Source organism: Echinops telfairi, unplaced genomic scaffold, assembly GCF_000313985.2.
Source record: "Echinops telfairi isolate 266 unplaced genomic scaffold, ASM31398v2 ScPeMD7_1;HRSCAF=3_0, whole genome shotgun sequence".
Taxonomy (NCBI): Eukaryota; Metazoa; Chordata; class Mammalia; order Afrosoricida; family Tenrecidae; genus Echinops; species Echinops telfairi.
The window spans coordinates 68,589,671-68,615,140 of record NW_022103896.1 but is presented as its reverse complement, the minus strand read 5'-3'; the positions used below and the strand labels follow the sequence as shown (position 1 = coordinate 68,615,140).

The 25,470-nt window shown below is 40.8% G+C and overlaps 1 protein-coding gene across 1 annotated transcript in view; it reads right to left on the bottom strand.

The window, feature by feature from the left end:
• The window catches only part of EYA1 (EYA transcriptional coactivator and phosphatase 1), a 170,871-nt gene that overhangs the window by 58,507 nt on the left and 86,894 nt on the right, over window positions 1-25,470 (bottom strand). Inside the window, exons 10-11 of the mRNA XM_045285819.1 lie at window positions 16,013-16,152; window positions 14,582-14,665 (exon numbers count right to left, since the gene is read on the bottom strand). Coding sequence (XP_045141754.1) covers window positions 14,582-14,665; window positions 16,013-16,152 — 224 coding nt within the window. The remainder of the gene's footprint in view (window positions 1-14,581; window positions 14,666-16,012; window positions 16,153-25,470) is intronic.

Sequence of the window (25,470 nt, the reverse complement as noted above, 5' to 3'; positions counted from 1 at the left end):
CATAAGGTTATGGCAGGGGGAATGGGGAGCTAATACAATAATGAGTACAAAAAGAAGAAAGTGTTCTAAAATGGATTATGTTGATGATTGCACAACTCTTTTGAATATGTTTAAATCATGGAATTGTATGGGATGTATCAATGAAACTGTTAAAATTAAAAAATAATAATAATAGGTTTCCATTGATGAAGTCAAAACCAAGAAATCTCCTACTTACCCCTGAATGGGCCGCATTTGAGTACCAAAACCATGCTATCTAAATAATACAGTATTAGACATATTCATTAGTAACTGTTATTTATCTGATTAAAGAGCAATTTATTCTTATAATAGTCACATAATAGTCTAAGTGAAATGGATAACATTAGAAACTGACATTTGAATTTTTATTTTTTCAAACGAAGTAGTTTTATATTAGGTTTTAAAATATATTCTATATGTCCTGAAAGTTGCTTCCTTAATAAAAGTTAGAAAACCTGAGACCCAAAAAATAGAAAATACAGTAAAATACGTTATCATTGTTCCTACTCAATGAAAAAGAGTAGAGATTTACTATATGATTAGCTCTTATGTCGAGCAAATCCTATTAATGGATTTTTTTTTTCTCCAACTAAGTCATATATTTTTCTCCAACTAAGTAAGTCACAGCCTTATCGTGTCCTCTGGGTACCACCGAGAACTCTCCACAAGAGATCATCCCTCTCCCTGAGATGCCAAGGCTTATGGTTCACTCCCTCTGTGGGCCACGACCACCACCTGTCGGTTTTGCATCCGGTGGCGGTTTGCACATTTCCATGAGCTAGAAGCTATGCCCAGATTTCAGATACAAGCAGGGTCACCCCTAGTCACCCTGCTTCCAGACGAATTTCTAGATTAAGACAAAATAGTTAGAAAGGCTTGACATTCTACTTTCAAAAACCATCCCACAAGAATCCTATGGATCACAAGAGAGTATTAGCTGACACGGTGCTGTGAGATTAGCCCACGGGGTTGAAAACTACTCAGAATACATAGTGGTTGCAAGAGTGGATGTGGGCTGCTTGGGAAGGGGGCCCTGCACTTGGCCCTGCACTCTGGTATCCATGGGGTGCCATTGCGCTGGAGCCAGTGCATCAGTGGCCAGCTGACAACATCTGCGTAGCAGAGCTAACCAGGCCCACACTAAATCAGGTTCGGGCTTGTGCCCCTTAGCGTGGACTCCAGCAGCCTGTATGGATCACCTGGTGACACAGGGGTTAGAGAACACCTCCAGTTCCCAACAGACCTGCCTGCATGGTTCCCACTGGTTTCCAGCTCGCTCTCAATTTATTACGATTACATGTCTGCTGTTGCCCAATCCGGAAGCCCCCTATCTGCCCACCGTCATTTAAGCGTATTATTCTCATGAAATATTTATTATTTAAAAAGAAGCTCACTCATCTCTTATAAGTCCTATAGTTCAGTCTGCTAGGAAAAGACAGTTATTCGCTGAACAAAATATTTAGAAAAAGCCAAGAGAATACTGTAACTCCCCTCTTTCTAACTATAACTGGTTACTTAACCAGGTGTATGTGTGTGGGGGTGTGTGTGTGTGACAAAGATGAACATCTACCATGATTAAGGCTGCTTCCAGTATGACTTTCCTAACCCATTTTCATTTACTCTCTCAAAAATGCTACTTTTGGCTCAGACTGTCCAGGATACTTGGGCTTTCAAGGAAACTCTACCTATCTCTTTGGGGTTTTTAGAAAGTTTTTGTATACAATTGTATGAGGCCCAATAAATTGATTAAAAAAAACAAAAAAAACAAAATACCTTTTTTCCTAGAAACTTTCAAGCTAAACCTATTCCTGTGACCATGAAAACACCTTTACCTTTTATATAACCAAGCTTTTAAAAAAATTAATAAATCATTTATTGGGGACTCTTAGGGCTCTTATAAAAATCCAGATATCAATTGTATCAAGCACATGTGTACATATGTTGCCATCATCATTTCCAAATCATTTTCTTTCTACTTGAACCCTTAGTATCAGCTCCTCTTTTTTTTCCTGCCTCTCCTACCCTTCGACCTTCTTGAACCCTTGACAATTTATAACTTATTTTTATTTTCATATTTTACACCATCTGTTTTAAGACATACAAACCAAGATTTTTAGTTTTGATTTAACAAGGTCACAATTGCCAAGTATTCCATTAGAACTTGGGTAGCTCAAAAAAGAATGACTTATAGTCTTTTCAGCTTTACTATAAAAGCAGTTAAAAATAGCACTGAACTGTTAATGAGGAAGCCAGTTCCCTTTATTTTATTACTTAGGTATATCAGTAAAGCATTAAAAGAATAATTGTTCCCACTTTCAATGTAGTTCCAGTCCCTAGATTCCTAGGCTTGCATTTCTTCTTCTTTTATTATCTAATGTTTATAACCCAAAACACTCAACATTTAACAGCAAAATACAGTTAATACGTGCTTATAATAATAAACATTTAACTCCTGAAAGTTGAAATCCTTTAATACATGTCTTCATATTTAAGTCATTGTGTCCATTTTGGATAGCTACACCATTTTGGATTAGTAGTTGGGATCTACATAATAACTATGAGGTGGGCGGTTTATCTTAGGGGGCGATGTCAAATTTCTTTCTTTTCTTTGTAGCTTCTTTCTGAGGCTCAACATGGGCATCAGTAGGCCAGTGGCGGAGTTCTTGCATTCCATGTCAGAGACCTGAGTTTCATTTCAGGCCAATGCACTTCCTGTGTAGCTCCCTCCCACCCATCTGCCAGTGGATCCTGGTGTGTTGCAATATCTTGAGCAAGTTTCAGCAGAGCCTCCAGGCTAAGCCACACTGCAGAAGACACCGAATCTGCTTCTGAAAATCAACCAATGACAACTCTATGCACGGTGATTGTCCCACCCCACTGTGCACAGGGCCACTGTGAATCACATGTTCAATGTACAAAAGCATTTTCAATATGTGAGGGGGCTTCAAAGCGTTCTTGGAAAAGTGGAATGAAAAGAGAATGGAACTTTTCCATGATCTTTTTGAAGCTCCCTCACACCATACATCTCCTTCTTGCTCATTCTTCCGGGACCATCCATCCCATTACATCCGCTCAGACCATGATCTGTACAACATCTACAGCGACTGTTATTCTGCATGAAATCACAAAGTGAAATATATTTGTATTTAAAAGTTTTTGAGAAAGAATCTAGCTTTGGCTAGAAAGATCTGACAGGAGATCGTTCAACTCTTTCCGACAGTGTGGGGATTTGCTAGAGTCCAGTCCCGACATTTTCTATTTGTGGAATACAAGATCCAGTTCTTAAATTCTACTTGCCCTGATCCTACTCAAGCAGTTAAGCCTCCACTGACATGTAATTACTAAGAGCTGTAGTGGCTCATTCAGGTGTCAGGCGAACAAGGTGAGCACCTTTATTAGGATTTGTAGCTCAATATGAAAATCTTGTAAAGAATGTTCAAATCAAGTACAAATCTCTGGGCGGGATCCGTTCAATGAAAGAGAAAAAAATACCAGTTGGACTTCTTAAACAATTCCTTATTTAGAATCCTAGTATTACAGCCGCACACAGGGACTGAGTGCCATGAACAAAATTCTCCCTATTCAGGAAGCTTTTGTTTGGGGGAAAAAGAAGCTGAAAAACAGGACAGGGCACTCTGAGTGGCCTGTTTTCAAGGCCCCTTGTGGCTGCTCACAAGGGGGGTGGGGGGCGGGATTAAGGATAAACTTCACAAATTAACTCCTGTACCTGAGAAAAAGAAGGGAGACAAAAGGGGCTAAAACGTGATTTCTTTTCAAGCACATGAGCAAAGTGCCGCGGGAAAGGAGATGTACAACTTGTGAAACCCCCTCTTCATTCTCATCTTTGCAACTGTTGAAAGTGATCGAGGATCTTCAATGGACTGGGAACCCTCCGCACGTTTCTAAGATTCTGTCACTGACTTGCTTGCATGAAATGCCAGGTTTGGGGAATCTGAGACAGCTTTGATGCCAATTAAGAAATATCCTGGATTATTCTGAGAGTGGGTAAGATAGATATAAATGTAAACCACAGTTCAACTATTGCCTGATTTTTTTTAAACCTCCCCAAATAAACAAGACAAAAACAGGGAAATAATAAAACTCCAAGCCTAGGATTGGGGCGAATGGGTCATTTTTACTGATTAGATATGTGATCCTCCACTGCTTAATGTTCTCCATACTTAAGAGACTTCCTTTTCAACCTGGTGAACATAATACCAAAGGAGAGAACAAGAAAAGGAGTTTTGCCATTCCAAAGATTAATTTTGATTATGGTGAAACCCCAGCAAGTTCCAAACAGGGTGACAAATGCCAAGAAATGGCACAAAGAGGGAGGAAGGACCAGGGTGGAACCGGCCACATTGGCCTTGGCCAAGGAAAAGGCCGACCACTTAGATCCAAGCAAAAGACCTCTCAAGATTTCATTTGTTACCACTCTCCTATCTCCCATTCCTTTCTAGCATTACAGCCATGCTCTTAGGCCTTTATTATTTCCTACCAGGGGTCCGGTGATCATCTCCTTTGCTATCAGATTAATCTTCCACATTGCACACTTCCGCCATGTCACTCCACTGTGCTCAGGCTGTTCATGGCATCCCAGTGCCCACGGCACAAAATCCCGGCTCTCACTGTCCCCTGCGGCCCACCTTTGCGGTCCAAAGCCTAGTCACAAGATGGGATTTGATTCCTAGCCTCATCAGTGAACAGGGGTGTTTCTTTGGGTGAATGCTTTTTAATTCTTCAGAGACACAGCTTTCCCAGGGGGTAAGCAGAAGAAACCGATGGGATGCCCAATATGAGCTGGCAGGGAGCAGGGTAAGCTGCTGAACCAAGGTAGACCATGGCTTCCTATGACGGACACCCTTTCTACTCCTCATCTGGTGCAAATCTGACGCACGAAATAAGACTTTATAGATATCCAGCTTCCTTGTATTTCGAAGTTAGCATGTCTCTGACTTTGTGTGTCAGAGAATTGGTATGGGAGTTCTAGCCCTCGAACCACCAAAGTTGGAAATAACAGCACTTCTTTAAGGAGGGTCTGCGAGTCTTCCTCTAGGTCAGTGGTTCTCAACCTTCCGAATGCTGCCACCCTTTAATACAGTACCTCATGTTGTGGTGACCCCCCAAGCATAAAATTATTTTCGTTGCTACTTGATCACTGATATTTTGCTACTGTTATGAATCGGGCAACCACTGTGAAAGAAAGGGTCGTTTGACCCCAAAGGGGACACGACCCACAGTTTGAGAACCATAGTTCTAGGTGCTTTACATTGTCCTCTCAACAACAGCTCGGGGATTCCTACCATTTCATCGATGGGAAAATTTAGACCAAATGAGACTCAGAGGGAAGGGCAAGGGCACCAAACAAATGAGGTCCAGAGAGGGTGGGGGCAGACCAGTGGAGAGATGGGAAGCACTGTTACTTCCAAGTTGTTCTCTGCATTCCCTTCTGCACTTAGTCCCGAGAATAGGTCTAATACACTAATGGGGCTAAAACCCTACTCTTCAGTAAAATGGCACTGCCAGTTCGGAGGAAGGGGAGCTGGCAGTTAAAGGAAAGAGTTACTCTAAGGATAAAGGCAAAGAAAAGGTGACAGAGTGCTTTTTTTTTTGATGTTCAAAAAAAAGTATACATTTTTGTTTGGTCGTGAGTTTAGATCTCATGCTATCTACAGTAGCCCAAGGTTATATTTGGGACCATAAATGAATTCATGCTTTTGATCTAATGTTACATTAATATGCAAAAAGAAAAATAAACCCAGGAAAATACCCTCAGGGGTTGAATCGACCACCCTGATGGGGCAATGTTTAAATGCTTTCAGCTGCTAATCAAAGGTCACTAATTCAAACCCACCAGCCAGCAGCCCCACAGGAGACAGGGTCTTGGTATCTGCCCCATGAAGGTAATAGCCCAGGAAACCCCATGGGACAATTCTGCTTGGTCAGATAGGGTGGCTATGACTGCAACTGATAGTGCACAACACTTTTCAATGCACTGTCACATGGGTTTTGAAACTGCTTTGGCTTTCACTCCTCACGAGATTGAGAACTGTACCTATGACTGCACAAATTTATGCTCTCTTCTTGGGCCTATAACTGGCTAACATTTCCCAGCCTCCTTTGCACTGTGGCCATGTGATGCACTCTGGGCAATGACATCAGAATGGCAGTGGTATTTTCCACCTCTGAATCTGAACCCCTAATGCCTTTCACTCATGCTTCTGTTTTTCTTCAAGTGGGCTAGCACAGGGAGAGCAATGTTCAGAGAAACATTGCCAAGTACACGGTGAAGGTGGCAACAACTGTTATCTACATCCTCAAACCTTACCTCTTCCTCACACCCAGCAACCTGGATATCTCATTTTAGACTACAAAATAAGAACGTGGTCTATGGCGTATGAGCCAATACGCAATGTGGACCTACTTATTTTAGCAGCTTCATTGCCCTCACAAGTTCACGGCTGGCCTGTGATTCAGCAGAGCCTTAGGTGCGCACAGACACAATGGCTGCATTGAGCTTAAAGTCAAGTCTGTCACGGTGTGGTGGCTGTTTACTGGTCTTGGTGCTCTGAACACAGGAACAAAAATAATGCACTAAAAATTCAGAGTAAAAATAATGAACACAATTTGGACACCAACATCTTTTTCTGTAAAAGCACAGCCAATGTACAGCTCAGTTTCGTGGACCACCCACCCCGAGCCCGTGACGCAGAGTCTTCCTCTTGAAAGTCCTACAAAAGCAGCCCCAGAGCTTGCTGCTCCTAAGATGGTCAACCTCTGGTCTAGAGCCCTGGCCTAGATTTTTAAAAATCAAATAATACTTTGTGATAGGTGAACATTATATGAAATTCAAATTTGGTAAACTCTAAAGTTTTATGAAAACATAGTCATGTTTATTCATTTACTCACTTTTCATGGTTGCTTTTGCATGACACAACAGAGAGATATATGACCCACAAAGCTTAAAATACTATGACTCCATAGAGCAAAAGTTTGCTGACCCCTGGTCTAGAGTTTCCAAAAGAGAGCTCATTTTGGTCAAGTAATCAGATCCTCTACAATCCAATAAAGACATTGCTTGTCTTAGTGCTTTGGTGCTATGCTGAAGGTTAGCATCTTCCCCAACCACCATTGAAGACAATCATCCTCTCAAAAGACTCTCCAGGCTATTACTGCCGTCTAAAAAGAATAGAAATAGCCATTTTTAGGGGCTACCTGTTCAGATGGATGGATCTAGATATGTGTTTTTCCCCTCAATCTACTCAGCGATTATAGTATGACAACCACTAGTTGACCTCAACTCCTGATGACAAACTAGGTCTCTAAAAAGTCTTGCTGTCGTCCTGTGTCTCTGTTGGTTCTGGCTCACAAGGACCCAACGTACAACGGAACACAACAACAACAAAGAAACACCACCACCTGCTCCTGTGCCATCCTCCCAGTTGTTTCCATGTTTGAGCCCAGTGCTGCAGTCCTTGTGGAAATCCATCTCACGGAGAGGCTGCCTCCTTCTCCCTTCTTTACCACGCAGGATGCCTTTCTGTAGGAGTTGGGTCTCTCCTGATAATATGTCCAAAGTACCCGAGAGGAAGTCTTGCCATCCTTGTTTCTAAGAAGCATTCTGGTTGTACTTTTTCCAAGAGGCTTGTTTGTTCTTTTGGCAGTCTACAGTACTTTTCAATCTTCTTCCCCAGCACCATAGTTCAAAGGCATCGATTCCTCCTCGGTCTTCCTTATTCAACGTCTAACTTTCACATGCACATGAGGCAACTGAAAATACCATGGTGTGGGTCAGGGCACCTTAGGCCTCAAAGTCAAATCCTTGTTTTTCAATACTTTAAAGAGGTCTTCTTGTGCAACTGATCTCCCCAAATAATAATGCATTGTCTAATCTCTTGCAGGCTCTCTCCAAGGGCACTGATTGATAGTCAGGCTGCATTCTTATACTGCGGGGGCTTGTGTGTTGCTGTGATGATAGAAGCTTTGTCACTGATATTTCAAATACCAACAGGGTCACCCAAAGTGAACAGGTTTCAGCAGAGCTTCCAAACTTAGAAGAAGCCTAGTGCATGACTAAACCCATGGTCAAGCCGCAGCTATTAGATCAATAGGCGAGATGCGGGGTTCTTAGGCTACATCACCAGTGCACCAGAGGCCTTATGATTGGAGAGCTGCTAATAAAAGACACTTTATGGGCTCCTTAAATTACTAACATGTATTACCATAGTATTTCGTGGACAGATTAAAGACAAGATTTGTGCATTCATTTTAAAGCCACGAGGACTTGGTTAGCGCTTCCACAGTATAATTTTATACATGAAAAAACTGATTTACTAGATGAGGAAACTGAGGACGAACATGAATAAATAATTTGCGCAAGGCCAAAGAACCTGACCAATTGAAGCCTGAAGTTGAATTCAGATCTGAGTCCAAGTCTGGATATCTTCCTATCAGATATATCACATATCACCCTCTGCCATCAGTCAGTTCTGATTCACAGTGACCCTCTCTAGGAGTCCCAAGATTGTAGATTTTTATAAGAGTAGAACTTAATCTTTCTCCTAGGAAAGGCTAGTCCGGCTCCTCTAATAACAAGCCACTAGGACCTTGTTATTCGTTTCCAACCACGCAAATTCAATTCTTTTTTTTTTTTTTGGCAAATAGTTTTAAATATATTCACGTATAATATTTTTTTTAATGCCAGACATGGAGCTAAGTGCTTTTCATAGGCTCTTTATACCCTTTCCAAGTCTCAGTTTTCTTATCTCTAAAATGAGTTCAATAATAGCAAGTTAGGGTTTTTAGGCTTAATTAAATGATATGGTGCTTAGGGTCTAACTTAATAATTAGGTTATCATAACAGTTAAACATACTCAGCTTTTTGTTGTCTATGTACTCTCTGATTTAGTGTGAAGTGACGTGTGTGGTAGACAACTTCTAAGAGCCATTGCAACCCACTTCTCTAGGAGACCCTGGTGCTAAGAGTAAAATGCAAGGATCGACAGAGTCAAGCTGCAAGGGTCTAGATACCTTGGGGAAAGCCACTCACAAAAGGGAAATCATGCTTGGAACATCAGCAAAATACTCAGTTGAATATAAGTTGGGGGCATGCACTTTGATGTTAATGGCTGAGTTATAGGACCTTTTTAAAAGAGGGCATCTGTTGAAAGCAATTATAGCTAGTTTTTGTCAGTGAAATTCAAAATTTTGGATTTAGTTTGAAAGTAACTATTTTAAAAATGTATGAAAGATAAACAGCTGGTCAGATATCATTATCTTAGTTTACAGGAAGACCATAGACTTCATTTTTCCACTGAAGTACTGTTTCTTTTCTCCTTCCCATCCAAGTTTGCACTGTACCTTGGACCCTTTTTGTTCTTAGAGCCTTTGTTATAAAACACTCACTTCCTTATAATGTCCAACATTCCTTCTTCCCACAGCTAAGATTACATGGGAGGTGGGACAGTCTCAAACTTTTTTTTGGTACATATTGCTGTAACATGCCCTAATTTTGCATTATATCACCCAGATCCTGTATCCCCTTACTGAATGGCCTACTCAATGAGTTGCCTAAGCTACTGTGACTAAGCTACTTCTCAAGTAACGGTTCCCATAGAAACAGAACAGCTATCACATTGTCAGGCACTCATTTCTTTATATGCATGTATAGTAAGGCACAGCCTCATGAGCTCACCTTGACAATGCTTAAGGACACCATTAATCTGTACTCCAAAAAAGACCACCTGTCTGTCCCTGAACTTCTTTGACACTTCTCAGCATGTTGAGCGAATAAAAGAGAAGCAAGCAAGACCTTCCGATCAGCTTGGTTATCAGCTGTGTAAGGAAGGATCCTTGTGGAACCAGAGAGTTTTGCAAGGCATAATGATCAGATTTGAGGGTTAATTTGAGTCAGGACTATAATTCTCCACTGAGGAGGAATGCTAGTAAGCTTCCTCCCATGCTACAGGATACCTGCCATTCAGCACCCCAAACAATGTCTTTGAAAGTCACTGCTAGGAAAGTGTTGCTTCTGAAAATGAGCCAACAATTGTCCAACACCAACCAAGAGACATAGGTTGTCTTTTGTTGATGATTTGGCTCCCCAACTTATAGAACAAGAGGACTAGACCACTGTGCATGATAGCGTTTGGGGTTGATCTGCAGGAAGAAAATCACCAAGCATTTCTTCCTCCTTCATCTTAGTCTAAAAATTCTGCTGCAACTTGCTCAGCAATTTAGCATCACACAAGCTTCCATTCATGGATGGGTGGTAGCTGCCCAGGCACGTGATTGACTGGGAATCAATTCTAGGTCTCTTGCATGGAACTTGAAAACCCTCCCACTGAAGCCCCACTGTCCTAGAAGAAATGTTGAGAAAGCAATAAAACTAAGGAGCTTTTGATTCTGGGGTGTGCACCAGTATCCGAAATCTGACATCCTCCTGCCCCAAGCACTGCCCACTGTGCCCCAAGCTCACTATCCAAACTGCCTCCTTGTCCAGCATCTCAACTTTGTCCCAAACCAAATCTTTAATGTTCTCTCCAAATGAATCCTCTCCATCTCGGCAAACAGCACGACCATTTCCCCACTTGCTTACGACAAGAACCTGGAAGTCATTGTGTACATCTCTCCGTTCCTCGCCTCCTTCTCCCCCAATCTAAATAATTTTCAGTTACTGATGGTGCTACCTTCAACATCGTCCAGAATCCAGTCATTTCCCTCCATCTGTACTGGTACTGGATCCGATCACTGTTCAAACCTCTATCCGGATTTTCCACGTTCACTCTTGCTCCTCACTTTTTCTCTGTACCAAACAGTAAAGTAGGTTTCACAAGGCGCTGTGGAGTTGACACTGACACGTGGTGATGATACTTGCTTCCATTCCATTAGTGCCTGAGCAGGTAACCCGTTTGTGCCCATGGACTTCAAGTGCAGCTAAAGAAAAGCAAAGCCTAAATGATGTCTTGTTCCTCCCTGCTCTGAAGTCCTCCAGTGGCTTGCTGTGGAACCTCCAAATAAGATTCAGCCTCTTGACGAGGGCTGGGAAGAGCCTTTGACAATCTTCCCTCCTATCTCTACCTGCTCATCTCTCGACTTTCCATCTCTGTCAACTAAGCTTGGTCACACTGGCTTCTTGTCCCTCAAACTTTAAACGCTTTCCAGGATCTATTATTTGCAGCTTCCCTCTGCTTTGAGCATTTGTTCTCCCTGATTACCACGTGACTAGTTTTTTGGGGGTCAGTCATACCTCAAGCTCAAAGTCCCCCTTAGGAAGACCTTGCCCAAACCATGCATGCTTTCTGCACTGCCTTCTCTGCCCTGCCTCCTTTGTACGCACGCTGTTTATACCTGTTGACTTAATGTCTGTTCCCCTGACTGTACTGGAAACTTTGAGAATAGGGAGTGTGGCTGTTCTGGCCACTACTGGGGTCCTTATCTTTAGAATAGCACCTGGGACCAGCAGGTGCCCAGTGTTCATTTGTAGCACAATTTAGATGCAGCAGTACTGTAGGGTGGAAGAGCAGGAATAAGCACACGGCTCTTACAGCTAGGTAAACCACAGTTTAAATAGTGCAATGCGTGACAGTGGGAAGATCACAGACCTTCTCCCAATCCAACTTCTGTCAACTGTCAGATGGGAATAAGACCCCTATTTTAGTGAATTTCTATGTTGTTTAAATTATGTAACCCAGTGTTCAAAGCACTTAGAAACGGGAATATGGCCATCAGAAAATCCATTTCCTACTCTAATGTGAAGGGAGGCAAAATTATTTATTCCAAAGCAAAATATAATAAATATAGAGCTTGTCCACTATAGTATACTTGAGTCAAAAGCTTTTGATTGGTACAAAGGTATACACACACAGCTACATTCACATGGCTTCCAGTGTGATCTCTTTCTATGTGGACAGTCCTACTTATAGATTCGTTTCGCAAGAGTTGTTGTGGTATTATTATTGTCTGATTAAAAGGCAACTAATCAAGCACATTAAAAAAGTACCATTTTTCTGAGGTTTCCATTTGCATCAATTCTGGGAACCAGATTGAAAAAAAAATCACTATCTGTATCAATGTATAAATGAAGGATTTAGGTTTTCACATCTAAAGTTGTTCACCTTTTGGAAATCATATGTGATAAAGTTTCTTATCACATACCTAAAATAAAAACAAACGTTTCATTTTATGAAGCCTCTAAGTACTAATGGTTGACATTTAAAAATAAAAACCAGTGCTTGCATTTGTAATGTATGGTTTAGTGATTATTTTGTTTAGACGCTGTTGAGAACCCAAGAGAAGAATTCAAAGCAGCCCGGGGTTTCTATGTTAGGTGTGAATTCCATTGTAAACCAATATTTTATGGCCAAAGACTGACACAAGGCCAGTGGGTCATGGGACGCCTGTCACCTTACTCTAATCCAGCGGTTCTCAACCTGTGGTTGCGACCCCTTTGGGGTCGAACGACCCTTTCACAGGGGTTGCCCTATTCATAATAGTAGCAAAATTACATTTATGAAGTAGCAATGAAAATAATCTTATTTTGGGGGGTCACCACAACATGAGGAACTGTATTACAAGGTCGTGGCATTAGGAAGGTTGAGAACCACTGCTAATGGGTCCTCTCTCAATGGATAACAAAGTATTGATCCAGACAACTGTTGAGTCAAAGGTGAGGAGTTCTGGCCCTTATTGAGGGGTGACCATGTCCTGGCTGTTTTAAAGGGCTAGTTTTCTATGTGCTTTCCTTTCTCACCACCTGAGTGGGGTCTAGGAGCCAGCTTTCTTCTTAGAGATTAGTTGTTAATGACATCATCATGGCTCCATTAATGTCTCAAGATTCTTCCTATTAAATACTGATTGAATTTTAAGTTTTAGTGTTTTTTTAAAAAAATGTCATCATCCTAGTTTCAATAGAAACAGGAATTGTGAGAATATTGATAGAAATAATACAAAAACACCATGGCTCATATTTACTGCGTCCTTACTAGTGAGAGCCAGAAAACAGAGCCTATGAATGATTGGTTTGGGGCTTTATATTTTTCTTCTTCTTCTCATACATAGCATGTCTGCTTCTGCTTTAACAGGAAGGTGGAGCATATTGTGTTTTACAGATCTCATCTCTGAACTGAAGTTCAAATGAATTTTTCACCTCATTGCTCCTTTTTTGGGGACCCTGTATTTTTAAAGGGCCAAAGACAGAGAGCTGTACCATGAAGTTCAAATGATAATTACAACTCTCCCACGTTTCCCTTCAGAATTCACCTACATAGCAGGCACTCAAATTCTATTTGCGGGAATAAATGTGTTGCAGGAGGAATGCTTGATTAAATTTGTAATGAGAGTATATACATTTCATCGGCCTTAATCTTAACACCTAAGTGTGATAAACACCTAGAGTTTCTGAGACACAATAATTCCGTTCCCAAGAAGCCAAACCAATGCTTCCAGGACCTAAGTTGCGCCATATTATCTCTTTCATGATTAAAAAAATGAAAATACCACATTCATAGGATTAATCCGGAAATTAAGTGTGTCCACATTAAACCGCATGATCTTTTTGATACATCACCTACATTTGAAATCATCAAGCAATACAGCCAAAGACTATCCCAGGATGTGGGGGATCCAAATGCATCAAAAATGAAACTAAAGTTCTCGTCATGACCTTTATTCCTCACCTACACTGGAATATAAGTCTTCACCTTCACCAACAAGACAATTATTATATCATCCCTAACACGGGCTTGCTGGTCCTACTGCCCCTTAGAGGTCCAACCTCATAGATAGTTCAAATCGATTCAGCTCTCACAGTCCAGGGACTTCCAGCCCTTTGGCAGGTACCTTGAAAATAAAACACCAATACTGCTAACCACTGATGATAATGCCAGGGAAATATAGGCTCCACTGAACATGTCCCGGGGAGATCAAGAGAATATTAACAAAACTAAAAATAAAACCAGGAAACAAAGCTCCCTGCCACTGGGTCAATTCAGAGTCAAAGAACACAGAACTGTCCCTTTGGGCTTCTTAAGCTGTCAAATTCAAGGGCACAGGAAGTCCCATTGTCCGCCCAGGGAGCAGCGGGTGGGCTCACACAGCTGACTTGAAGCTAGAAGCAGGAGGCATAACCACTGTACCACCAGGACTCCTTAATACAAAGCAAGGGACTAGTACATAAATTCAACACCAAACATGTTTTCTATGTTTCCTATATATCTTAATGTTTTAAATAACGTTCAACCATTTTTAGTCTTTGGGATCTGAAACTCTATGCAATTTATCTTTTCTTATTTTGAAGGACCTGAAAATAATAATTTTTTCCTTCATTGATATGTTTGTCTCTCATATATATATTGTGTAATTATATTAGAAAATATTACATTATAAAATAGATTTTATTAGAAAGTATTACATTATATATGCTTGTGTGAATAAATCAAGTTATTTTTCTTTATAGAATTTAAATTTATTATTTAAAGCTGAAATCTATTTGGGCACAAATAATCAATTCTAGGCATATGTATTCTAAAGAAATGAAAAACGGCTGTCTCTTTGTACTCACCCTCCCGTATCTGTTGGCATAGGACCCAGTAAGCAAGGAATGGAAAACAATGATCGTCTCATCTAAATCCCAGATGAACACCCGCTACAACAACAAAAATGAACAAAATCAATCCACCTCTGCTTTGAGTAACTTATTTTTGTTAAGTTCAACATTCCAAGGCAGCCTTAAAATAGGATACAAATAAAACCTCTGGACTTTGCTTTTCTTTCGGACAGAATTGTTTCAAAGACTATCTCCTACACTTCTCTTTTCCAGGGAACACCTCAGATGAGGTACAAGAAGTTAACTGCCTTAGCAATACCAGTATAAATATAGGAAAGTGATAACAAAATGGGTTCTTTCTACTTCTGCAGTAGAACTTCATCCCAATTTGGGAATAAGTTAAAATAGAATGTTGCAACTCTTATGTTCATAACTTCTAAGATACGGAGAAGCAGCAATCACTTGAAAATCATTGTCTTGATCTTTCTTTTGCCCTTGATTTCCAGTATTAAGTGCGAGAACAACGGATCTCAGAGGTTACCCTATCAAACCAAGCATTAATGGTTACAAAGGAAAAAAAAAATTTAACATCATTCCTTCATCTTATGTTACCTATTTTACAGAGAAAGTATATATTGTTCCTCCCAGTGTTTTTTTAAGCCTTCAGACTGTAGATATTTGATCATTTAAGCAGACACAACACACATGCTTAGACACTCCCTACATGTGTTTAGAATCAAATTTGAAAGACCCTATTTTCAAAGGGTCTTTGAGCCATCACAGAAAGCCTCCCAAGACTGCTTTCTTCCTAGTCCTGTCCCCACTCTCACCAGTACGTACTCATACACATAGAGTCCACTGGAAAAATCCATCCTTTCAGCCAAAATAATCATGTTTTTCACCATCAGATTTCACTTTGGCAAAAAGCAGCCACCTAATTGCAGCGGATTCAAGGCTATGAAATGTACCGCCCTTTAAGGCCTCACTTAATCCCTCCTGCTTTTGAACGCCACCAAAACATGTCTCATAAGGTGATTACCAGTTCAGTTTGGAACATTTCAGAGTTTTTCTTTCTGAATATACACAAGCATGTCTTTAATTTCAAGAGGGATTTTATTAAGCAGGTTGAGTCCTACTCTTACTTAATTGGAATGGTATTACATAAAGCAGGATAAGAAAGTTTAGTTCAAGCAGACGCACCCAATTTACTAGGTTTCTTTGCAGATGAACAAGCCAGTGTTTCATTACATAGTTAATCAGAAAGCAATAACAGCTTTGTGATATAATTAATGCAGGTGAAAAAACAAGTTTTACCTTTAATTAACATGGAAGACAAAGTCACAAAGCATCAGACACCTCAATCATTGTTGTGCACATCGGAGGTCGGATTAGGTCACCACCAAGTTGCTAAGTATCTTGCTCTTTGGGATGTTAGCAGTGACATACCTCAAGATCAGAATCGGGAGGAGGTGAGGGATTATTGTTTCTTCGGCCCCGTCCACGTGACTTCCCATCTGAACCTCGACGCAATCGATCCGGATCAGAATCTTTAATGGGTGTTGAGGGGCTGTGGATTGTATTGTACTCTGTAGAAAGAGAGAGAGAGAAGACTTTCGTTCAGTTCTGGTGCCATGGGGGCCAAGAGTAACCTTGTTTTAACTCAGAAAGGAGGTGTAAAGAGTACAATGCATTTCATTCTATCTAAATCCTATAGGATCTTCTACTTGCCTTGATAACTTATTTATCCATTATATGGTGGTAACACGTGTTCAGAAAGAAAGTATGATCAACAACAGCCACTATGTGATTAGTGGTGGGAGGCACTGCGTTGCACTGCATTCCCAAGGTTTTCCCACGTGGTTCTCTGATTAGCCAATGCTGGTGCCCATCCCCAACTGTCCCCCATTCCTCTCCTTAATCACATCATTAGATTCATTCACATGCTTAGCTCGGAATCCATTCTCCCAACTGGAGAGGGATTCTAGTTTATGAGAAGACATGCAAAGAAAAGCCAGCTCAGAGGTAGAGAACACTGAGGCATCAGCTAGTGTTCTCAGAAAAATTTAGAGGTCATTTTCAGCTTGCCTTACTTTACTGCCTTACTACTCTCTTGTTCTCACATAAGATGAAGAAAAGCTAGATGCTGCACATAGAGGAAGTGCTACCCATCACAGTCCCTTCAGGTGTCTGTCTTTGAACCAAAGCTCCAAATTCAGGTCGTACATTAAAATTACTCAGGTAAATCAAATCAGAAAAACCATTGGAATTATAATAGAGAAACCACAAAACAATGAAGGAATCAGCCCTACGTACAGAGCATCTCTAAATAAGTCAGAGGAATAGCTGAGCAATGGCTGTGGAGGTGGAAGAGACTCTTACCTATTTCCAGAATGGACTCAAGCACTTTACTCTCATCCTTTAAATATATCTCCCACACCCGCAGTGGGCCTTTCACATAGCAGACAGTCTCCACCTCCCCCAACGTCAAGGTGTGACAGGGTACTTTCCCTCAAAATTCCCTGCCAGATTTCTGTCCTTACTGTGTGTTGGAATGGCTCAACTTAATAGATGGAGTAGGCAGCCATTTTGACATGATTATTCCCACTCTCATGTTCACAGGACCGAAAAAGAGAGAGAAAAGTTACAAACCGGGTGGCAGTGATTAATTCTACCTGCCTCCAACTCTACTAACAAAGCCATCCATGTGTGAACCACCTGGTTTCTGTGTGACTCCAAGCTTCAACGGTTCTCCAAAGTTTCATGAGTTGAGAGGCGATAGGCCTCTGACATGGTCAATTCTCTTTGTAAATCACAAGAAAAAGCTCTGTACCGGTTCAATATGGAAACCTGTATAGGTTCCTATCACTTTTAGAGGAACCCTTTGCCCGGCCTCTGCCACAGCAAAAGAGATGGGGACTTTCTCCTATAGACTAGTCTCACCACCCTCCTCCCCAGACACCAAATGCTGACTTAAAGTAAGTCAGTTGCAGTCAGAAAGTTCGAAACACAGCCGCTCCTGTCAATTATTGATTTATCTATTTGTGATGATGCATTTTTAAACTAACATTTCACATGGCTGTTGTGATACAGCTGGCCAACTTTCAGCATTTGCTAAATTTACTGTGGACTGTTTTGTCGGTCTGGTTTTTGGACAAAAGTAGATGATGGTGGCCATTTCTCCGAAAGACGTTCCAAATCAAATATCTTTTCCACGTGTTGGAAAGAATGCTGGGATGCCAGTGAATATATTTTTCATCCATTAAGTGGATTCCTGGAGCTGTGGTGGTGCAGTTTGAACCCACCAGCTGCTCCATGGGAGGAAGACATGGCAGTCGGCTTCTGTGGCGATCTACAGCCTTGGAAACCCCAAGGACACGTGGAAGGTGTCCTTCGGGACACGGAGAGTTGGAGTGGATTCAAAGGCAGAGGGTCTTTTGTTTTCTTCTTTAGGGAACTCAGTGGATTCAAGGTTACTTTGTGAGAAGTCTATGCCTCTTTCCTTCTTCGGATACTCCACATTCTGCATCACTGTGTAGAAGCTGACATTTGCCAACGGACACTCTTCAATCGTTTCAGAACAGACACTCACTTTACAATCCATACAGTTGGTATCTAATTTAACCTGAATTTCAGGTTCTTAACCACAATCTACTTTGAATCATGAGCTCTCTAACTTTTGATATATTTGAAACTCATATTTGAGAATGAGACAAGAGGTAGGCCATGCATGTCTCTTATATATTCAAGGCAACAAGAAAGGGATCTCTATGTTTTCCCTTCTAGTGGGTAGAGGCAGCCATTATTGAAGGCAGTGGCTCTCAACCTTCCTAATGCCGCGGCCCTTCAATACAGTGCCTCATGTTGTGGTGACCTCCAACCATACAATGATTTTCACCGCTACTTCATAAATGTAATTTTGCTACTGTTATGAATTGGGCAACCCCTGTGAAAGGGTTGTTTGACCCCCAAAGGGGTCATGACCCACAGGCTGAGAACCGCTGATTTAAGAAGTATTCAAGATGATTTACCATCAGTGGATTTGATTCTTATAATAGCTCGATGAAGATTGAAGGTGACATTTTATTCCCAATTTACCATGAAGCAAAAATATAGAATAGTTAAGTATTTTGACAAAAGCTAAATAGTAAATAGGAGAACTAAGTTAATATCTGTGTGCCTTTAGTTTTTTCTTTCTGCAATGGTACCTGAATTATTTTCAGTAATCTCCACAAAATAAAGCATTCTCAAGAATGTTTAAGCTAAAATTATGTGTTAATGTTTATTCAAAGTAAGTTCAAATTTTTCTATATGACTATTCCTTTATTAAAAAATTGCAATTAAAATCCACTTTACCCCAATATGTAAAATAAAACCCATACAATAAATTCCTCATAGTGTTTAGCACTTCTGACAAGTAATGCACCTTATCAAATTACCCTTTTTCTTGATTTCTACATAGTTCTAGAGTTAAATTATCTTCAAAGTAGTTTACCGTCCCTAAGTTTTCTTAGCCTAGCTTCTGTCCTATTAAATAGTGCTTATTTCTTTATCCTTACTTTAAAAACCCAATGGGATCTTTTAAAACACAGTCTATCTCTAAGATTTGTTTTGGAAAGAGACAACGTATAATTAAATCAATTACTCATTTCTGGGGACCTCTCTAAATAAATTCAATGAGGAAAGGACAAAGAAATATTTTGAAATATTATCTGCAGTGTTCCCAAAGTTGAGGGAAAAGAAATAAATACAAAGTGGACAAGTGGACTATTTGATACCTTCAAATATCATATATAATGTGTTTATGTATCTACATATATATGTATCGATATATGTATGAATCGTACAGGCCTCAATTTATGAGAAGGAAGAAGAGATTATTTAACTGATGCAACCTAGTTCAAAAATCACTTCCTCTGTGTTCTATGAGTTGGAACTAATGCTTCTCTCCTAACCACCTTTCCTGACTCTAAATTCTCCTTCCTTCTATTAGTGTAAAACAACTGGGAACAACAAATAATTTAATCTTCTAATCCACTGGCATCTCCTGTTTCGTTAAAGCCCTCTCCAAATTGTTCAATTACCCCCGCTGAGATAATGGATGGGAAAGCACTCTGAAGAGCATTCATGGCCTTGAATAAACATTGATTGGATGTTCACACGCTGCTAGGCACTTTGGTAGAGGCTAGCAGTTGAAATATAATGATGGACCAAACACAGCTCCTGCCTTCTTGTAGCTTTAAGTTCAGCGGAAGACACAGATCATGGGCAAAAGCAGGATATTACAAAGCAATGTGTTTCTGTAAAAGGGAAAGGTAGAAGGCTAAAAGACTCAGAGAAAGACCCCATGACTCAAATTCACAGAGTTAAAAGAAAACTTCCTGAATATGGAGGACAAACTAACCAGTCAAGATGTATGTAATAAACCCATGTGTATTCCAGGAAGGAGGGTCAGCGTGCACAAAGGTACAGACAGAGAAAAGAAGGTGGGAATGGAAAAAAAAGAAAAATTTCAACATGACCTGTATCTGCAGCAGGACACAGAGATGAGGAAGGCGTAGGAGGCAAGGGAACCCACACCGGAAGGACATCATCATTTTAGAAAGACAAATCTAGCTCTAGTGTGGCAACAGTGATGGAGACAAGTCAAGACAGGGAGGGAGGTGAGCTAGGAGGACAAGTCAGCAGTCCAGATGAAGAACAGTGGTGGTGGCTTGTACCTAGGTCTGGGGATATCAAGGATGAGCGATGTGAAGTGTTATTAAGAAGTACAGATCAATAGCGGAGTAACTGATTGGAGAAGGATGAGAGAGGAAATCAAGAATGACAGGGGGGATTATAATCGGCGGTAAGGCCTTATGAAGATGAGTGAGAAGCCAAGTTCAGTTTGGGGCATACTGAGTCAGCAATAACAATTAGTGGGCAGGCAGAGAGCTGGTGGTCTGTATTTTGAGAAGCAATGCACTAGAGCAGTGGTTCTCAACCTTCCTAATGCTGTGACCCTTTCATACAATTCCTCATGTGGTGGTGATCCCCCAGACATAAAATTATTTTCGTTGCTACTTCATAACTGTTGCTACTGTTATGAATCGGGCGACCCCTGTGAAAGGGTCGTTCGACCCCCAAAGGGGTCGCGACCCACAGGTTGAGAACCGCTGCACTAGAGACTCACCCCGAGTTGTTTTCTTATCTCACTATAGGTTCTCACCGGTAGGTAGTTTTCACAGAAATTAGTCCAATAAAAACTTCCATGTGGATAACTTCTAAAGCTTTAGCTCCCGATTTTTTTGCCATTAATAGCCACTGTTCGTTAGACTTCTCTACACGAATGTTTCAGAGGCACAACCATATTTGTCCTAAACTGAAGTCTTCGTATGAAAAGTTCTGATTAATGAGATCATCATCTACCCAAATTCTCAAGTTAGAAACTTCTTCCTGAATGAGCTGTAGTCAAGTCCTATGCCCATTCTAGCCACAGTTCCTTATGTGATATTACAATTCTGAATCCTCTGTATTGTCATTCTCTCCCCAAACCCTGTTTTGGAGAGTGTTTTCTACCATACTAATGGATAGGAGTAGGACGGGGTTAAGGCCTGACTTCAGTAGAGGGTTGAACCAAGTCACATCCTTGGTTAACCTAGGCTTTGATCTGATAGAGGGCAAAAAACTATACCTCCATTAAAGCCCCTCCTCCACAGACAGACCTACCCACTGAACACACAGAGAGAGGCCCAGGATCATCGGAATCACACATTCTAGCCCTCTGTCTTGATGTGACTGAGAATCAGACCAGAGGCACCAGAGACTGTGGCAAGGAGACTCTGTGATAGAGTAATAGGAGCGGTGCTGAGACTATGGGATTTTGAGGTAGAGTGACAGGCAAGCTTTTTGGTCCAATGAGGAGAGACCATGGGACTGTAAGGCTGACAGGTTGATGATCAGTGAGAGACCAGGCTGCTGGCCGAGGAGAGGTGTTGCTGTGGAAACCAATGGCTGTATCCTTACTGTTTACTGATCAGGACTTGAAGTAACCTCTTCACTTTCCTGATACACCCCCATACTTGTGAGGATTGTCCGAGTTCTGTGTGGCCACTGCAATGAATTGTTGACCCCAACATCGAAATTGAGTACCGTGGGAGAAACAGTTGGTGTCACAGTAGAGTAAGAAGGATGGAGGGTGGAGGCATGGCCTTGGGTCAGTAGGGAAGCCAGAGGGAGGTCAGATATGGGCCCCCACACCATTTATTGCACTGAATCAATCCAGTTTACACTAAGTTCTATAGCTTCTATTTCCTTACTACATTCCGTCTAATTTCAGGTTCTCAAAACCTCTTATCTCGGTTCTTACAACAGCGGTTTCTAAGTTTGCTACTCCTAGACTTCAACCATATTCCTTATAGGACTATCAAGATAGCTTTGAAATCACTCAATGCTCCAAACTCCCTAGTATGGACCAGGAAGGACAGCCTACTTTTGAGGTGCCTGAGCTACGGCCTTAAACTACCAGCCCACACCATGTACCAGTAGTACGCTTTTGTACAAGTCATTTACCTTTTCCATGACTGGTTCATCATCTGTCAAATGGGAATAAATAAGAAAAAAAAACTTCTATACACGTAAGGGTACTTACAACAGAACATGGCACTAGCCTTCTGCCATGCTCCACAACCAGACTAAACTCACAGCCATTGCAACTCACAGGGACCCTCTAGGACAGAGTTAAACTCCTCAGTGTCTCAGAGATGATAAATCTTAATGTGAGCAGACAGATTCGTCTTTTGCCTGCACAGTGGCTGGTGGGTTTGAACAGCTGACCTAGAAGTTAGCAGCCCAATACTAAACTCACTGCACCACGAAGGTGCCTTCTATGACGATATTCACTACCTTGAAAAAAATTCTCACCGAGTCAGACTCCCCAAAACTCATCTCTAATGGCTCTCTCCCCTTCCCAGGTGGCTGTTGCTGTTGTGAATTGCATCAAAGTCCATTTGAACTCACAGAGACCCCAGGTGTGACAGAACTGCACTCCATGCAATTTTCATGGTTGGGACAGTTCACGGGCAGACCACCAGTCCTGTCACTTAAGGTACCTCTGCGTGGGTTTGGACCAGTAACTTTTCCATTAGTGATTAGCCGCACTTCAGATAGACTTACCAAGTTATCGGACTTCCCTGTTTTGATTTGGTGCATTCTGCTCCCCTTTCCCAGAATGGCTTTTCTTCATTTTCACCTGCTCTTTCAATTGGTGTGAAATTCCTACTAACCCTTAACAATTAAGTTCAAGTATTCTCATGAGCTAACCATCTTTGTGGTTATTACAATTTTCACTATTACTAGGGTGTTAGAATTTTTTTTAACTTTATTGTGAACTGCCTGAAGGTTTACAGAATGGATCTGTTTTCCAGTCAGCAATTCACACACACTTTGCGTCATGCCATTGATTGCAGTCCCCAAAATGTAACATCACTTATCCCAAATTCCTCCCTGCGTTTTCTGTTTCTATGCTTCCTCCGTTCTTAACCATTTTGAACTTTATCCTTGGGTACATACTGTCTTTTTTATCTCATCTCTAAAGATTTGCCTGGCCTGGATTTCATATAAAGAAAATCATCCCTCCTCCAAAAATAGAATTAAAAATAACCCCAAACCTGAAAACCCTCAATCCAAAGAAAGCAGAAAATAAAAACTAGAATGAGTTAAAAATGAGTCAAAATGGAAACCAAACGGTACGATGTCCTATTTCACCTGTGGTCGTCTACTTTCCAATGCGGTCTGTCTGAGGATAAGAAGAAGAATGAGTATTTCTCAGCTTTACTCCTTATTCCATTCATCTATTACAATGATCTAATCATTTCTATTAGCTACTCACTTTCATGTATAGGAAATGGCTGTTATTTTTAAAGGTTCTTTTAAGGTTAATCCTTACATATTTAGTGACAAACATTAAAAATATATAAAAGCATTAAAATCCTACATTTATAAATACCATAGATGCTTTCCATAAATCCTTCAATAATGACTTATAAAAGGTACTAGAATTCTGAAAAGTCCATCTAGTTACCCCAACTTCTTAGTTACCTCAACTTCCACTTGAGTTTTAGGTAAGTTACTTCCAGGGTTTTTTTTTTAGACCTTAGTTTCTTTGCTTGTCTGACTGAGGATTCAGGCTAGATTATTTAGCTTAAAATTCTATTGCCTAAGGATACACATTTACCAGTCTTAGCTGTTAGTTCTTGGTCCTCTCTGTGGAATATATAGCCTTACCTTTAGACTGATCTACATAAAATAGCTAAGGCAAATCTAACCTTCAGGAATAAAATAACATTCCATTGCCTATAATAACTAGTTCAAATTCTTTATCCAATTCTATTTATCATGCCTCAGCAACTAATCTGCGTTAGTATACTGTTTGGATACACATACATGCACACACACCCATATACATACACACACATACATACACACACATTTCAACAGAATGACATCAGTTTAAATGGCCAGATTTACTACAGCTTTACGCATATTTTAAAAAGTCATGCTATTTTATTAAGTGTAAAACTACAGTGTGGGACTTTCAAGAGTACATAGTAGAGATACTGGTATATATTTGCTTGAAAATTCTATTTCCTTCTATGAACTGCCCAAGTCCTTTTTTTTTATAGTCTCATATTACTGATTTATATAAAGCAGGTTTTAACCATTTTTTCATATTTGCAGCTATTTTGTTGCAGCTTGGTATTTTCTTAAATTATGGAGATATTTCCCTGAATCATGTCTTCCTTCACAGGAGCTTTTGATTTTTACACAGCATGAGGGCCTGGTTGGCTCCTCGAAGATTTAGGGATAAGCTTTCACATTTATTCCAAGGTGGCAGGGAGTTCCTGGTCTGACTTTACACCCCTGAGACTCTCTGCGCCAATAGTAGTTGTAAAGGAAGTGGAATACAGGGTTCCTGCAGGCTCCCCGTCTCTGCACTTCAGGAGGATGGCGGCCTCCGGGCTCACTTCTGAAAGACTCCTCCCACAAAGCCAAAGGAATTAACTGAACTGCAAGCCAAGAGGAAGCTCCTGCCACATGTCCAATGGCACTGGATTATGGCCAGAGGATTGAGGAGTCTTGAGTGGACCCTAAATGGATCTAAGCTAAGGCACTAGCACTCATACAACAAAGTACCAAGCTCAATGTGAAAACATAAAGATTCACTGGATTTAGTGAACACGAGGACAACAGTGAATCATTATTTGAATGTATGATAAATGTGTAATATTTAATTTCCTGCTCATTTGGATGTAGATAAAAATAATGGAGCTTATTACTTCCCTACAAGCAGGTGTGGTTTTGTTGGAGACTCAAGACTTAAAGTGCAGGGGATAATTGCCCAAGGAAACAGTAGATAGATACTATACAGAAATTGACACTGAGTTATCCTGAACTTTGAGATCTTAAAAAAATCAAAGTATAGGAAAAAGTCATGATGGCATCTAAAGGCAGAATCAGGAAGATTACCAGACAGACGGCAGAGAGGTTGATCTCCGATTCCATGAAAAAGATAATAGGGTCCACTGGTATTCCAAATGGTACTGGCCAGAAGAATCACATAGAGCCACTGCCTAGATCGTGTTGGGGTTTTATACACTCGTCTTTCTATGATGAGTATGCAGCTGAGTTCAATTAAGTGCTAAAATTGTAAAGAGAGTAAGTACAATGTGTTGAGGTAGCTAGAGAACAAACCATGGGTACTAAGGTTTCTGGGACTGGCCAAAAATAAGAGGCATTCCTTGTGTTGTGTGAAGATCCCATCCCAGGATGGAAGGCGCTCAGGTATCAGCCTGTTCACCTGGAATAAGCAAACGAAGCAAGAGGATGCTAAGATGCTTTTTCTTTCTAATAATGTAGAGGCCTTGAAC